The sequence below is a fragment of the Epinephelus lanceolatus genome, chromosome 8 (genome assembly GCF_041903045.1).
Source record: "Epinephelus lanceolatus isolate andai-2023 chromosome 8, ASM4190304v1, whole genome shotgun sequence".
NCBI lineage: Eukaryota > Metazoa > Chordata > Actinopteri > Perciformes > Serranidae > Epinephelus > Epinephelus lanceolatus.
Window position 1 is genome coordinate 6,145,738 of NC_135741.1, and position 17,145 is coordinate 6,162,882.

At 40.9% G+C, this 17,145-nt stretch overlaps 1 protein-coding gene across 2 annotated transcripts in view; it reads right to left on the reverse strand.

Moving 5' to 3' along the window:
• Nucleotides 1-1,436: 1,436 nt before the first annotated feature.
• Nucleotides 1,437-17,145, reverse strand: part of LOC117258371 (monocarboxylate transporter 1-like) — a 33,376-nt gene continuing 17,667 nt past the window's right edge. For both annotated transcript variants that reach the window (XM_033629209.2, XM_033629210.2), the window contains 3 exons: nt 11,387-11,530; nt 9,619-10,434; nt 1,437-7,421 (listed from right to left, as the gene is read on the reverse strand). In XM_033629209.2, the coding sequence (XP_033485100.1) occupies nt 7,132-7,421; nt 9,619-10,434; nt 11,387-11,530 (1,250 nt within the window). In that variant the 3' untranslated portion in view covers nt 1,437-7,131. The remainder of the gene's footprint in view (nt 7,422-9,618; nt 10,435-11,386; nt 11,531-17,145) is intronic.

The following is a 17,145-nucleotide window of genomic DNA, read 5'->3' on the forward strand; positions in this document are numbered from 1 at the left end:
TCTGCTGCTAGAACTCTGTGTGGCATTCATCTGGTCTCTGATCTGAGCTGCTGTTAACTTGCGATTTCTGAGGCTGGTGACTCGGATGAACTTATCCTCAGAAGCAGAGGTGACTCTTGGTCTTCCTTTCCTGGGTCGGTCCTCATGTGTGCCAGTTTCGTTGTAGCGCTTGATGGTTTTTGCGACTCCACTTGGGGACACATTTAAAGTTTTTGCAATTTTGCGGACTGACTGACCTTCATTTCTTAAAGTAATGATGGCCACTCGTTTTTCTTTAGTTAGCTGATTGGTTCTTGCCATAATATGAATTTTAACAGTTGTCCAATAGGGCTGTCGGCTGTGTATTAACCTGACTTCTGCACAACACAACTGATGGTCCCAACCCCATTGATAAAGCAAGAAATTCCACTAATTAACCCTGATAAGGCACACCTGTGAAGTGGAAACCATTTCAGGTGACTACCTCTTGAAGCTCATGGAGAGAATGCCAAGAGTGTGCAAAGCAGTAATCAGAGCAAAGGGTGGCTATTTTGAAGAAACTAGAATATAAAACATGTTTTCAGTTATTTCACCTTTTTTTGTTAAGTACATAACTCCACGTGTTCATTCATAGTTTTGATGCCTTCAGTGAGAATCTACAATGTAAATGGTCATGAAAATAAAGAAAACGCATTGAATGAGAAGGTGTGTCCAAACTTTTGGCCTGTACTGTATAAGTTTAAGTTTATTTACTTTATTAATCCCCCTGAGGGGAAATTCAATGTTTTCACTCTTGCTTGTCAATTACACACAGGTCCGAAAGACACACACACATGCACAAACAGGACCTATACATGCACAAGGGGGAGAGATGTCAGAGTGAGGGGGCTGCCCTTTGGTCAGGCGCCCGAGCGGTTGGGGGGTTCGGTGCCTTGCTCAAGGGAACCTCGGTAGTGCCCAGGAGGTGAACTGGCACCTCTCCAGTCACCAGTCCACGCTCCATATTTGGTCCGGACGGAGACTTGAGCAGGCGACCCTCCGGTTCCCAACCCAAGTCCCTATGTACTGAGCCACTGCCCCCCAATTTTCAACCTTTTTTAATAAATAAATAAACAAACAAACATGATATACGTTCTCAATCAGTGTGGTGTAGAGGTACTAAATATATTTTGCTTCATTTGGATAGTGCCAGGGTAGCTGTGCCAGCACAGTAACATTAGCTACACCATATTCATCATATTGACCCCTCAACAAGGATATTATATTATATATAAGGTTATGCATATTTCCCACAATTTCAAACTATTCATGTTGAGTACAAAGGGTAGTTACAAACTGCTGTAATAAATTTTACAAAGTGTAATTATTATAAACAATGTGTATGGGTGATTTTTTTGCACTTGACTGCTGATTTAAAAATCAATTTCCCCTCTCACTTGTCAACACATACAATGAGCTTTGTTTGAAAAACAGTTTATTCATTCTCTCAACAGTCATAAAAACACTTCATACATACACATAAAACATCTGCCACGACTAAAGCAAGCACAGTTTCAGAAACGTATGTAATGATTTGTTCTTTTTTTTTTTTTAAACACAAAAATGTGCTGTGGATATACGGTACCATTTTTAAAAACCCCTGCATTGGAAAACACGAACATTCACGTTTCAATGAAATGGTTTAGTTGCAGTCTTCCAAAGTGTCACCTTTCCTTTCCAAATAACTGTATCAAAGGCAAAATAACTGCAGGTTTTAGGCCTGTCTGCAGCTAATATCTCTACTCCTTCCCTCAAATATAAACCTCTCCACCGACATGGACCTCAGGCAGAACAAGAGAGAAATGAGTCTCCCATTTGTACCAACAGACATCTGTCAAAATCAAATTTACTTTTACACAAAACGTAGACTTTGAAATTAACTGGTTTGAAACCTAATCCTTAAATTTGGTCAGTAAAATTACCCCAAATGTTTCAAACAAAACAGGAAGCATATAGTGTATACACTCAACACGTTCAGTTACATTCCCACATAAATAGAAAATGTGAGACCTTTTTTTTTGTGAAGAGGGAAATCTTGGACTGCATGACTGCACACCAGGGAATTTAAAAAAAGTAGTGCTCCATTACAGAAATATGACAGTTACAGCTTTCATCTAAACATGTTCTATTTTCTTCAGAATATAAAAGGATGAAAATGGTCATATTTTCTGTATTTCTATTATCGTCAGCAAATCCCACAAAAGGACCAAAACCAATGATGTTTTATTTCCCTCTCTGTGGCTCTCAGCCCAAACCCCACTGTAATTTTTTTCAAAAATAAATATATACCTTCATTAAAAAAAAACGAAGCCTAAACACACACTGTAATTTCGTCAAATAGCTGGGCACTGAAGTTTTTAATCAAACAGGAGGAAACAGTGTCGTTGTTGGGGACTAGTCTATGTGTCATAAAACATATCAGGCTTTTGAGACACATCCAATACATGTCAGTCAGATAAATTAATTATTGATTTGGGTCTTTTAGTGGGATTTGCTGACACAAGAAAATTATAGAATATCACCATCCTTCACGGTACAGTGGAAAATGCTTACAATGATCACTTCTGACAGTTCACATATATAACTACAAGCAGATTAATATTACTGATTTCTTTCCTTTCTCTTTTTATTTCTCATGCACATTTACATCTAATTGATATTTGTATATTTATTACATGTGTAAAATAATGAAACAGACAGCTTCGCTATTTCCTACAATTTTCAAGTGTTTTAGAAATACAGTCAGTCCCTCCAAAACATTGCGATCGCAATAATTAACGCAAATTCAACGAAAGTCCGCAATATTTGTGGGGGCTTGCAATTTTTCAAAAGTCCCACGATTATTCCATGTTTTTTCCAGCTGACCAGAAGTCAACACACATGCAATGTAATTTAAAACGTCATCAGACACATCATCAAATGCGCTAATGGCATTGTAGTATGGAGAAACACTGTATTGACATAAGAATTTGCACTGTGTAAACGCAGACAATATGTGCTGAATTTATTAAAATGTTATGTTTACAGAAGATGTAGCTTACATGTTGTTTTATAGTCACATTGTCTGGTTTGAAAGCTACAATATTCACTCAGGATTTTTTGCAACTCTTTTCTCATTTTGTAATTAGCTGCAATTTTTGTAATTTACCGCAATTTTTAATCGCAATTTCTGACAAAATTGGCCGAAATTCAAGGTTTTTTTTTACCGCGAGATCCTGGAGGGACTGTACAGTGCTGCGGTTTCATTTTGTGACTGAGCACTATCGCTCCACTTGACGAGGGCGGCCTTTACCAGGGGTGCTTTCCCTGTGTGCATTCGACTACACAAAGTAGAGGAACACTTCGATTCACTTGTGCATCTCATTTGCTCTATTTTGGCTGTTTGTCACGAGCTTTGAGGACACTTTGTTTTTCATTGAGAGATAATTTATTTTTCCTGTCATGATTTCAATGTGCGTGCAGCACCAGCTCAGGTAGCGAGCTGGAAGCAGATGGGTTTATCGCCAAGTGGCGACCTCCAGGGCTGCAAAGTGAAGCCAATGCAGAAGTGCCAAAAAGTGCAGTTTACTGAATGACCACTTGAGGCTGGCTCCAAAACAGTAGACTCACATGTCAGTCTTTAGACGCTTTGCTTAACTAAAGACTGATGTGACGTCTTTCTCCCTGATTTTGTGTTTAGATGGGCGGATACAATTTCAGAGTTTAAAAAAAAACTCCCTACGTTGCAGAACCAATAGTAAATCTGCAGGGCGGTCCTTCGGTGGCTCGCTGAACTCTTGTGCTCATAAACATAGTCTGACTGCGTTAAAAGTTTTAAACAAAGTCGCTGTAAGTCCTTCATTTCCACAATCTTGTGGACTGAGCACATGTTTGATAAAACGGAGTTAAATCTCTCGGCATCCATTTTCAAGCTCTCTGTGTGTTTGTGTCCTTGCGGACGAGAAAAGGGGGAGCGCACATTTCCGGGAGGGCGTGTCCTTTTAAAAAATGCAAGAGGCGTTGCTTTGTTGCCGGCCGTTTTCTCCAGTGTGTTAAACACACTTTAGAAAGGAGTGTCCCCAGACTATCAGAAGGTGGAGATCTCTGATTGTCTGGTGGCGAGACTACCAAAACAGAGTCAGTCCCCACAGACTCCTGTGTTAAAATGCCCAACTTTATTAGAGAAATAAACAGCCTGGTACATAATCCATAAGTAATTTCCTCGTTAAAGACAACTGTAAGGGGGGTGAATTTTTTAATAACTCACCCACTTACATTTCATTAAGGTTTAAATTTATGCATATGTACGGGCGGGGCTGCCTGAGTGACAGGCTGTCTGCAAGGCGTGGCCACAATCTATGAGTCAGATCCAGCCTCTTGTCCAAATATGGTCACTTCTGGCTCCAAAAAACCAAGATGGCGATGGCCAAAATAAAACTCGAGGCTTCAAAACGGGAGTCCACAAACCAGTGGGTGATGTCACAGTGACTATGTCTATTATTTTGTACGGCCAAAGGTTACAGCAGGGCTAAATGTCACAGGAGTTAAGTAAAAAAAATGTTTTACATTTTTTCCCCAAATGTGGTCATGTAAGAAAAGACGACAAAAATTGTCAAGACGACAAAAACACTGTCAGCGTTCTTAGTGATTACTATGAGCATTTCTATAGGAATGATTCCGTCCCAAGATTATTGATTACTATAAGCTGTTTCCACTGTAGTTAAAAAAATAAAATAAAATAAAAATACGGCAAGACATTATTACCACTTTAAGATCTTGTTACAGTCTAAATATTTAAATGAAAAGGTTTGCAGTAAAAAATAAAAAAAGGGTTACAATGTGAACCTTCCTTTAAAACCATTACTGAATTTCCTTGTTGCAAAAACATGCCTCAAACATTTTCCACCACACAATACTTATAATAAAACAAAGTTAAAACATTTAAACCAGATAGCGCATCATTTAAAACCTCCATTCATTTTCCCAGAAGAGAAAATAAGGAAAGCTTATTCAGGCTGAAGAGTCTTCTGTTCCCTTTGATCTGGACACAAAAACTTCTCTGACAAATGTTGGCAGTGAACTCAGTCAACAGTCAACACATAATTAATCACTGAGTATCTGTGATCGATTTAAAAAATAAATCAAACGTTGTGAATCTGATATGACACATTCTGTACAGCTCAGAGACAAACTGTGAGACGCGTTTGAAACTGCAGCGGATGAATCTCAAAACAACTTAAATGATGAAACCTGTCTACACTTACTGCGGACAAACACACATTTCTCTCTCACACAAACTTTCCCTCTCATCCAAATTCATGAAAATCCATTAAAAAGAGTACTTGCTGTCAGATTGTCTTTAAACAGTGAGCTAAAATAGATCCTTTTTTTAAAATCACAAAGGTTTGTTGATACAACAGTAAACTACAATCTGTTATTCACAATTTAAAAAACAACACTATTGGGTACTAAATATAACTATAATCTACGATGATGAAAAATCAGGACTGTGTGAGATTCCAGAGTGAATTTCTTCTCGTATTTTGGCACCACAGCCGGGCAGGTCAAACCTCCACATACGCGCCCAGTGAACCCATCAATCTGGTCCAATCACAGCCTCTTATCATCCCCCCACCCCCCTTCCTTTAAAAAAACAGCATGTGGTGTCATTTAATACTGTGAGTGCTGATCACACAGCAGGTTAAATCTGTGGGGCATAACTGTGTGAGCCGTTTTGTTCAAATGTGTCTTTATCAATACAACGATGCATAATGAGCTGCTCTGGTTGGAGGGTGTATGACACAAAATTACACACACAAAGTGCACACACATATTTATGTACAAGCACATGGTTAACAGTGCCTCCTACACTGCAAGAGCATTGTGACCCTCTAGACCTCTGAAAAGATTCCTACATTAGTTTTCCTTTCTTTCCTATATCTTTGTATTTAACTGATTATTGTGCCTCGTGTCCTCGGCTAAGGACTAAAATGTTCTACTGCCGACATACACACTTGTCCCTGTGGTGGTGAAACTTACAGATTTCTTTTTCCCAAATAGTTCTTAATTTTTTTTGTGCATATATCTACATAAAACCTGGAAATGTCACAACCTGAACAAATAGATTTACTGTATCTACAGTAATATGAATGTGTCCTTTTACTTCATGTCCAGCCCTTGAGGAGTGAAGTGATGCAAGTAGAGCTCTGATCGGGCCCCAAAAAACATCAGGTCCAACCCGACATGAACCCGCGGCTGCTCTTCAAGCGCGACCTGAGCCTGACCCACCGCAGCAGTTTAGGCCCGAGCCTGAATACAAAACCAGAATTTTTACTGTAAAAAAATATGTTTGATATAATACATTTTTTTAGTATTAAAACATGTATTACAAGCTGAGGGCTGACGCGTTTCCCCTAACCACTTCTTCTTCTCTTTCGTAATTTAATGATCTGTCCCTTTCTCAGTTGCAGTTCCCCCCTCTTTCTCTCTGGTTCAGTGAATAAAACCCCTGCTTACACAGCCCAGCCCGGCTCGATACTGGCATGTGGGGTCGGGCCCAAACGGGCTCAGCCAGAGAATCAGAGCTCTAAGTGCAGGTATGTATGATGTGAAGGAAAATGTACAGTACTTTTATGGTTACTGTAACAAAAAAATACACTGTATGTACTCTGAGCCTCAGTTTGACCAAAGCAGAGTCAAGTGTGAATGTGTTTGTGTGTCTGAGGTTCTGAAACTTTACGGCAGCTCAAGACCCTGAGAGTAAAGTCCTCATTAGCTACTGGATTCTTGTCATACAGTCATTCTGTCTGTTGTGCGTCTATCTGGTGTTAATACAAAATATAGGTGGTGTTTGTGCGCTCCTGGAGGACTTGAATTCACCAAAGGCACGTCAAATACCAAAAATCAGAGGTCTCAACTCAGTGAAAAGCTGCTTGACGGGCTTCGCAGGTGCCCAAGCTTCACGTCACAGCAGCACGTTTCAGTTTTCATGATAATTTAGTTGCTATGGCTTCAGGGTAGTTGTGTACAAGGGTTTTATCTAAAGACGGCGTGTGGCTGCTGCAACTCTTGTGTGTGTGTTTCTGTGAAATGTGTGCGTCCCTCTCGAGTCCTTTTTTTTTTTTTTTACATTTTCTACACTGTGTCCTCGTCCATCTTGGCGACTTCATCCAGCGTGACAGCAGCCGGTACGTTGTTCTCCTCCACCTCATCTTCTGATTTGGATGGAGACGGAGGTGCCAACATGGCGGTGCGCTCCTCCTTGGGCTCCTCCTTCTCTTTTCTCTCCGCCTCTTTCTTTTCTCGCGCCAACAGGCGGTAGTTGATGCTCATTCCGATGAAGAGGATCAAACTTGAAACTATGAGGATGATGCCAGAGGAGATGTAGGTGTAGTCGTAGTGGTGGTATATGTTATAGAAACTACCTGGAGGTGGACAAAAGAGAGAGATGACTCAGATTTGACATTTATTTCGACCACTTTTCACACCCCTGCAGCAGGCTGATATTGACACAGAATTATTACAGGGCAGGCAAAACTTATTTTAAATCATAATTCAGGGATCCTAAAAGTTTCAGTATTTTAATTCGAAATGTAGTTTTTTGACAGCGTCCAATATTATTTAAAATTTTATTTAAAAAAATTCAGACATTCCTCTATGTACCACTAGAGGGAGCTATATTTTGAGAACCAGTGCATTAGGCGATTTGACAATTAAAACACGGTGCAGTCACTGGTAGGGAGGCAAAATAATATCATCGGTGTTGGCTGATATTGGCTTTAAAATGAATTATCAGAATGTGCCAACATGCTTTTTCTTATTTTGCACAATTAATAAATATTACATACATTGAAAAGTATTGTATGTCATGTCTCCATCTGCTGGTGGGCCATCACGCTAAAGTGCAACACACACCACCGGCGCGTCGCTGTGGCCGTCAAGTGCCGCCCCCCAACACACACTGGCAGCGGTGCGCAGCGGCACTGTCGACGTGTATTTCCTACCCCAGCCCGCTAGGTGGCTGTACCTACACTAGTTGCTAACTGCTAGTAACGGAAGAAGAAGAGGAAAAACTTTGAGGCAACAACAACTTGAATTTCACGGGTGAGTTTCTTATCAAAGTCGTCTTATTAAAAATTTGAAACAACCAGAGTTGATACTACGGCGGCTGGGACGTACATAAAAGGCTTTTCTCGCAGTGCCGCCATGAGCGCCGGCCGCGCTGGAAATAGAGGAGTGGGCTGAAGCAGAGCGGCGCGGCGCATCGGCCGGCGCCAGTGTGGGTTGGTTCATAGAATATAATGGAGGCGGGCGTTTTGATGCGCGGCGTATGGCGGCGGTGTGTGTTGCACTTAAGAGTGTGCATGAATAATATAATATTAATTCCACTACAGAAGAGACTTGATCATCACTAAAATTAGGTGGGGAAAAAGTGGACATATCAATATTGGTATCGGTTATTGTCCAATTAAGTTGTTAAATATTGGCAAAAAAATCCAATTTCACACATCCTTAGTCACTGGATCACGGTTTCCATGGGAACACACACAGTTCATCTCAATGTGTGTGTGTGTGTGAGAGAGAGAGAGAGAGAGAGAGAGAGAGAGAGAGAGAGAGAGAGAGAGAGAGAGAGAGAGAGAGAGAGAGTGGGGCAAGGAGGGGCTGAGCAAATCAGTCCGCTGGCCCAGCTCTACAATGACTTAAGATTTTAACCATTTAATAAATAAAAAAATGGCAGGGGGCTCAGCAGGTTCTAAAAAAGCAATAACCAGGGAATGGCTGAGTAAAGAGTCTCCAGCAGCCTCTGAATGGACAGAAGTAGTTAAGGAAATTTATGTTATGGAACAACTGACTATTTCCCTGAGACATGCCACTAAAAAATGTGAACAATATTGGAAAAATGGAAATTTTATTTGACTTTGAAGTGATCTGATTTGTTTGGTGAATTTTGTTTTGTCCCCCTTGGCGTTGGGACATACGGGACAGATAGTGGCTCATGAATGACTGGAAGATTTCTCCCTCCCTAGAGGAGCTCTCGATTTCCAGGGGTCAAGGTTGGGGATCATGGGAGACCTTTGTGATCTTGAGAGACAATCATGGACATGGAGGAGCCGTTGTCAGTGGCACTGCAGTGTAGCCTTTGCCTATGATGTCTCAGCCTATTGTTGTTGGTTTTGTCTGTTAGTGGTTTTTGTCTGCTTTTTTCTTTTTGTATAAACGAATAAAAATTAAGCTGAAAAAAAAGGGGGCTCAACACTGTGAAACTGCCACCTTGTGACATAATGAGAGCTCAACAGGCTGTAACCTGCAGCTGTCGTGGTGGCAACAGGTTAGGAGACTGTTGCCACCGCGACACACTGCGACTGCTACGCTTCAGAACAGTTACAGTTCTGGTAACATTGATAGCTAAACACATCAAAATCCGCTCAATGCAGCAAAACAGAAAATATTTACATATACAATGGGTGTGTCTGGCATTTAATGGATTGTCACACAAGGTTAGTATGGAGCTGTTCCTGAACCAACGACTCAGAACATCGATTAGTTAGACTGTATTGTGGGTGTGTAAGTGTGAAAAGAGGAGTTTATTCCGTCTAAATAAGTGCATGTTGGATGTCTTACCTGTAAGCGGCGGGCCCAGCAGCACCGGCCCACACTCCACTATAGTGACCAGACCCACGGCTGAGGAGAACCTCTGAGCTCCTACCAGGTCCATCAGTGTTTCAAACAGCACTGAACTCAGCCAGCCAAAAGCGAAACCAAAGAAGATGGCATACACCACGAATCCAGTGTAGTCGACCGACAGTGGCGCCAGCACGTGACACACTCCGTTGTAGAGGACTGCAGCGGCGAAGAAGTACTGCACCCTGGGCCGGACCCACTTAGTGTTGGCCAGCATGCCCATGGAGGGCCGGGCAAACATATCCACGAATGCCAGCACGGACAGCAGGAAAGCCGCCTTTTCTTTGCTGATGTCCTTACTCTTGGCATAATTAGAGAGGAAGACGAGTGGAGCAAAGAGGCCAAAAAACATGATGACGTTGCCCATCAAGTAGAGCAGGAAACCGCGGTGTTTGAACAGCGTCAGGTCGATGAAAGAGTTGATGGTCTGCAGGACCGTCTTCTTAGGCTGTTGCTGTACTGAATCCACTGCTTTGCTGTCGCCAGCCTCAGCGTCGGCTTTGGGCGGTTGGGGTTTGGGTCCGATGGGGCGCATGAGGGAGCCAGCCACGCAGCAGTTGAGCAGAAGTCCTCCCAGGATGAGGAAGCTGCCTCTCCACCCAAACTGATCGTACAGCCAGGAGTTGAGAGGAGCCAGGGTGGACAGAAACACGGGGCTTCCTGCCATCGCTATGCCGTTGGCGATGGGGCGGCGCTTGTAGAAGTATTTACCGATCATAGTGAGGGCTGGATTCAAGTTGAAAGCCAGTCCCAAACCTGGAGAGAGAGAAAGGGTGAGAAGGGAAATAGAGACAGAGGGTTACATAAGGAGGAGATGACGAAATAATGTCAAACAAAACTGTTTTTTGTTTTGTTTGTTTCTTTTCTAGAACACCCACATACAGATACGAGGATACAAATGAGTGGTGCGATATATTTTAATCACAAAGGCTGCCATTTATTTTTAACTTGTGGAAATGGACATGTGGGGAACAACTTGAAGAGGCTACAGCAAACTGGCAAAACATAAAAATCACTGTGCTGTAAATAAATCTATCCAGTAGGGCTGCCACGATTAGTCGACTAATCGATGACTAATCGACTATTAAAATAATCGGTGACTATTTTAGTAGTCGACTAATCGGTTTGAGTCATTTTTCATAGAAAAGTACTATAAAAGTACCCCAAAATACTCTTACTGCAGCTTCTTACGTTCAGATATTGGCAGCTTTACACTCTCTCCCGTGACGGTGAACTAAAACCCTTTGGCGTGAGTATGAAACAAGACATTAGATGACATAATTTTGGGGTTTGGGCGAGACAGGCTGACATTTTTCAACATTTTAACACATTTTTCGATGAAATGATTAGTCGACTAATCAAAGAAATAATCGACAGATTAGTCGACAATGAAAATAATCGTTAGTGGCAGCCCTACTATCCAGTGGCATCACATTTAATGGAAATTATCGATTGAATATATAAGAAATGAGAAGCTACATTACTGATCAATAGACTAAAAAGCTAAAAGACATCAGCCTGATGAAGGGAAACAGGTGAAAAGACGTGTGTGACCTGTTTCAGTTTAAAAAGATAAACAAAACTAATTTATAGTTACATGTGGCACAAACATCAGAGCTTTTAGCAAGGTCATTTGAACAACTACAGAGCCAGTTATACTCTACTCTTCAAAGGGTACATTTACATTTGAAGTAATTAAAGTACTGACCTCCAATAACTCCTATGAAGAAGTACAGCTGCTCCACAGTGTTGCAGAAGGAGGCTGCGACGAGTCCCGACCCTGCCAGACAGCCACCAAGTAAGATGATTGGTCGACTGCCAAATTTGTTCACAAGGATACTGCTGATTGGACCTGAAGAGAAAGAAGAGAGAACCAAACAGTGAATAAGACAGAAGAAGTGATGTAGTGTTGAATCCTGACAATGATTAATCAACTAGAAGATCAATAAAAATGACTTGGCAACTATTTTTACATCAATTAGTTGTTTGGCATTGTTGCTTAAAAAAAAGACTCAAAATATTTGCTGGATGCAGCTGTAAAGTGAGTATTTTACCTTTTACAATTTCATGACATTTTATGACAAAACAAGACTTATAAAGAGATCATCTTAAAGAGACTGTAACTGTCATTTTATTGACACTGATAAGTTATTATATTCTGCAGATTAATCAATAAAGAAAATACATTTCTCTTCAGCCTGATGCACATGCACAGTTTAAAGGGAGACAAACATAGTGACAACTAGTGCAAGCACAACGCAATTACATCAGCTCCCCATTTCAACTTTCCACCAATAGGTGGTGCTGTGGTGGCAAAAATAAACGCAGGACAATGACTGATTGTGTAACAGCACCGGTTGCATGGATGTTGCATGAGAGAAGAAGGGAGTGAAAGGGTGATGAGGAGGGAGGGGGGCAGGCAGTGCAAGGTATCGCATGGCACACGTCAGAGTGAGAACTAATGAAGGAGAGGAGATAAAATGTAAGAGGGAGGACAGATGAGCATAGAAGAAGAGAAAGGATGAGAAGAACAGAACACAGGAGAACAAGAGGAGAAAAGAGAAGAGGAGGAGGAGGAAGAGAATAACAGGAGAGAGGAGGAAAGAAGAGAAAAGAGGGGTAATAAGAGAAAGAAAAGAGAAAAAACGAAGAGGAGACCGGAAGAGAAAAAGAAGAGGATGAGAAAGAAGGAGAGTTGAGGCGCTCCACGTGTCTCGGCTTGCGTGCCAGCCTCTGGATGAATGAGCCTCACATGGATTCAGGCTGACGCTCTGCTGGATGTGAATACAAAGTAAAGACTGCTGAATCTATACAGCAGCTCTGTGTGCGACACACACACTGCATGACACGGCAGAAAATGTACCAAGACCATCAGTCCTCAGGCCTGACCACTGAATATCATGTGCAGAGCTGATAGAATTACTTCATTAATCAATTAGTCAGATGAGAGGAAAATAATCTGCAACTACTGGATAATGGATAAATCAATTAAATTACAAAATGACAAACATTTTGTATCTTCAGCCTCTAAAATGAGAGAATAAGCTGCATTTTTCTCTGGTTTTATGTAAAGTGAGTATCTTTGACTTTTGGACTGTTGGTTGGGCCAAACGAGACACATGAAGAAGTCACCTTGGACCCTTTTTAAATTCTTTTTAAAAATGATCATCAGTGTAACAGCAATGAATCTATAATCTGATTATTTAATCTTTTGCCAAGAGTTAAATAATATAAATACAGTCCCTTCAGGGGCAAAAATGGCATTTTGAATTTAACAGATATTGACATCACTCTGACCTTTATCTTAAGTTAGCATAGAGACTGTAGACAGGGGCAAACAGCTGGCCTGGCTTCAGTTAAAAAACACGTTCACACCTTATATGTTTGTTTAATGTATACAAATACAGATTTCAGTATGGAAAGTGTAAAAGCATTTTTGTACAGATTACACAAACGAGATTGAGAATAGCTTTGGAGGTGCTGTTAGACACAAGCTAAGATAAAATAAGCTAAGCTAAGCTAAGCATCTCTTGACCCCAGCTTCATATTTAACCTACCAACATTAGATTATTAATCTTCTCCTCTGACTCTCGATGAGCAAACGAATAAGCATATTTACCAAAATGCCCCATTATTCACTACATGCCTTTTTTTTTCAAAAACAAAAGGTTACAAACAGAAATAGCTTCAGTCTGGGTTTTTTTTCTCAAGTTTGTGATGGATCAGTGTGACCTGGCATTAGCTATATGAAGTTGTAGCTTTAAACCATTTAATGAGGTGCATGACGGCTACACTGATTAGAAGGTATTTCCATCAGTTATGTTTTTCTTTTTATAAATTAACCAGTATTTGAGCATTTGACAGTCAAAGCAGACACAAATGTATCAGAGACGGCAGATTTACGCTAACGCTAATTAGCTTATACTAGGTCAGGGAGACACTGGAGTAAAATGTAATGTTATGGAGTTTTTTGGAATATTTCATGCATTAATATACAGTCTAAATCCTTTATTTGACAACAGAAACTTCACCTTAATTTAATTATTTCCTTGTAGCAGTCCTGTCTGCGCTTACTCTTGGATTAGCTTTTCTGAAAGTTGTTTGAAAACATTGTACAAGAAGACAACGAGTAAGTTGTTTTTTGACTAAAATGCTGGAAATAATAAAATTCAGCTTTTTCTTTTGATCCAATTATTGCTTAAATAACCAAAGTAATACTCGACAGAATTGATTATCAATATATCTGATAGCTGCAGCCATACACTCATTCTGATATCACTAGCATGGTGCTCTCATCTGGCATCCATTTCCCCACAACCCACCAGGGCCCTTCACACAGACTATGGTGGCTTTGCCCTTGAAACTTGGCAGCTGACCACAGTGGCCGGGGGCAGATCTGCATGCACGAGCATTCAATCACGCACTCACTAAATACCTTTCTAGCCTCTGTGTTGTGTCTGTCACTGAGGGTCTGACCACCTGGCACAAAGCCTTTCTCAGTGGGCTGCTGTGTTCGGGGTGGTGGGTTTCCATGTTGTTGGTTAGGCAGGAGATAAAAGAGGCGAACACAGAGGCTCACGCTGTACCAGGACACACACCGTACACACAAGACTACAGCATGAATCTGAGCTTGTTTGAAGCCTCGTTGTGAACAAAAGTGAACCTGTACAAGGACAGGAATGAATCTGCATCCACTCAACACTCACGCACACATAAACAAATCAGTAGTGACAGTCTTTGTTGAGGTCTGGCAAAACACAAAGAGGGCAGTGAGTAGTGTTCTCAGAGATATTATATAAACGATCTGTTCTCCTCCCTCCCTCCATCGCTTGCTCTCTTTCTCTCTGTGAAAGAAAAGAACAACACTGGTTGGAGGGAAGAGAAGACCTGTCCTCAGTTTTACTCTGACACAGCATCCACAAAGGAGTTAAAAAAACACACGTCCAGAGTGAAGCCAGCTGTGACGAGCTATTCCTCTGTCTAATTTTAGCAGAGACGCTTTTGGCTAACACTGTGCGGCGCTGTAGATTTTATTCTATATAACAATGTACTTGTCTTTGTTCATTACACAACAAATGTTCAGATTTAGTGGCCAACTGAGGAGTAAGAAAGAGAGCCTCAGCTGGTGATGACTCAGTCCTACCCAAAACAAAATTGAGCAGAGGAGGAACAGGAGAAACAGCTGATTGGATTTGCCCCAACAGTTGAATGCATCACATTACTCACAGCACACAACGCCCCTCCATACAGACAGAGCCTTTAAAGGAATAGTCTGACATTTTGCGAGATACACTCAATCACTTTCTAGCAGCGAGTTGAATAAGAAATAGGCCTGGGTGGTATCAAAGTACTACAGTATACCAGGGTATAAGGAATCTGGACTAGGGATGCAACAATTGTAAAATTCTGGGCCGATACCGATGTTTAAAATAACAATTTGGCCAATAGCCGATGCTGATGGCTTTATTTAATTGTTTTTGCTATTCATTGATTGTCCATGCCTGTGTGTCCTCCTGACTGGACCTCCCGACTGTAATTCTCTTTTTACTTGTCTAGCCAAAGCTACTCTGAATCAAATAATCCAGAATGCTGCTGCTAGGCTGTTAACCAGGTCCAACAGGTCATTATCCAGTATACTGAGAGGTGTTTCTAATGTTTTATCCCCTTAGTTTCATACATGAGCAGGACAGAATTGAATTAATACTTCTATGGCATCATGAAAGTCAAGTTTATGGCAGAGCAGTTGCACTGGATTGCATTAGATGGTGTAGGTGTACCTAATAAAATGGCCACTGAGAGCTTTGTGTCTATTGCACTCTAGAAAACCAACTTTGACAATAATTTCACATCATAGTGTTTTTACATTCATTGGCTAAATCGGCTTAAATCTAAAATCTCCCTCTCGAGCTTAATCATATCAATATCCTGTAATCCTGAGCGCTTATTGCATTAAAACAAGCCGGTGTGCACTCATGCACAAATTCTCTCTCTTTGTCACACATACACACACTTTCTTCAGACACCGGCTCTTTTACCTCCCACACAGGAAAAGAGAAATCACACAGATCATAAGAAAAGTCGGCTATCAGCGCTCCCACTCAGTGAGGCACAGACCAGAGTTCCATGAAGTGACAAACGGCCCTTTCTCCGACACGAAGTCCTGAAAGTACAGGACCTGAAGAGATAAGTAACATGTTTTTGTTTGTAATCCCATCACACCTCTGAAGACACAAGGATTAGACTAATTAGGAGCAAGTGACGCGCTAATGTTTGAAAAATAATCCTCAAATCCTCCTTTACACAAGTTATGATCCAGTTCTGATGAATTTTAAATATGCTTTTTCATTCCAGGTACAAAGGTGTTTGAATCTGAGTCAGAAGACAGGGAGTTAGGCTTGTTAGTAGTCTGTGTTTGTGGTTTCTGAATCTCCTTTTTATTTTGTTTGCTGGCCTTAAAATGGCATTCAAAGAAAAAGCACTATCACAGGCAGAAGGACTTTTTTGGGGAAGGAAACTATCACTATGTGACCAAACAGGTTCCTTGTGTAAAAGAGACTAAAGATCTAGAGCTCATGTCAAAGGTCAAGGAACGTTTCCCCAACCAGGAAAATGGTGGAAATAATGACTGCAGCGCACTATATGACAACTTACAAAACAAATTATTAGTTTTACTTTACGACAAAAATAAAGATTACCTGCTGGCCGCCTCTCAATTTTTTTTCTCCTGGGTTTAAAATTTACATTTTGTTGTTGTTTTATTTCTTTTGTACAACTAAACTGTTGCTGTATTTCGTGGCATTGTAGTTTACATGCATCTGAAGCACCTTTCATGACTTTTATCCTTATATCTTATATCCACCGAATCAAAAACAAGAACAACCAAAAACCACAAGCTTGTGTTTTATGTTTAACTTGTTTACAGTGTGGTTTGTTGGTTTGTTGCAGGGATGTATTGGCAGCTTAAAATGATGCATCTTTTTCATTTTACTGCAGTTTGTTTCATGCCCTGACTCTTCACACTAGACATCCTGTGCATTTATTACTGCTTCACACTATTACTCAGCATTCACTGACGTCATCCGGCCACAATGAATAAATATGTGTGATTTTTTTTTTCCCCCAGTGTGTACGTGCATTGCCTCATGTTTAACCAGCGAGTAATATATGGTTATGGTAATTCATGTGCCATTACTTCTCCCATACAGTACAAGCAGGCATTATTACACCACTCACTGGTGTTCTAGCCAAATTTCGAAACAGGGCAGAAGAAAATGAAAAAAAAAAAAACTGTTAAAAAAAAAAAAAGAGAAAGAAACTACTTTAACATCTGGCCCTGTTATGCAATTTCACTCCGCCTTGTTTCGCCCTCAGCAGTTTCCTCTCCTAAATGGTCAGACCTACTGAAGGCTGGCACGTAGCTCTGAAGAGGATGAATGAGTAAGTGAAGGGAACAGAAACCATTTTTAG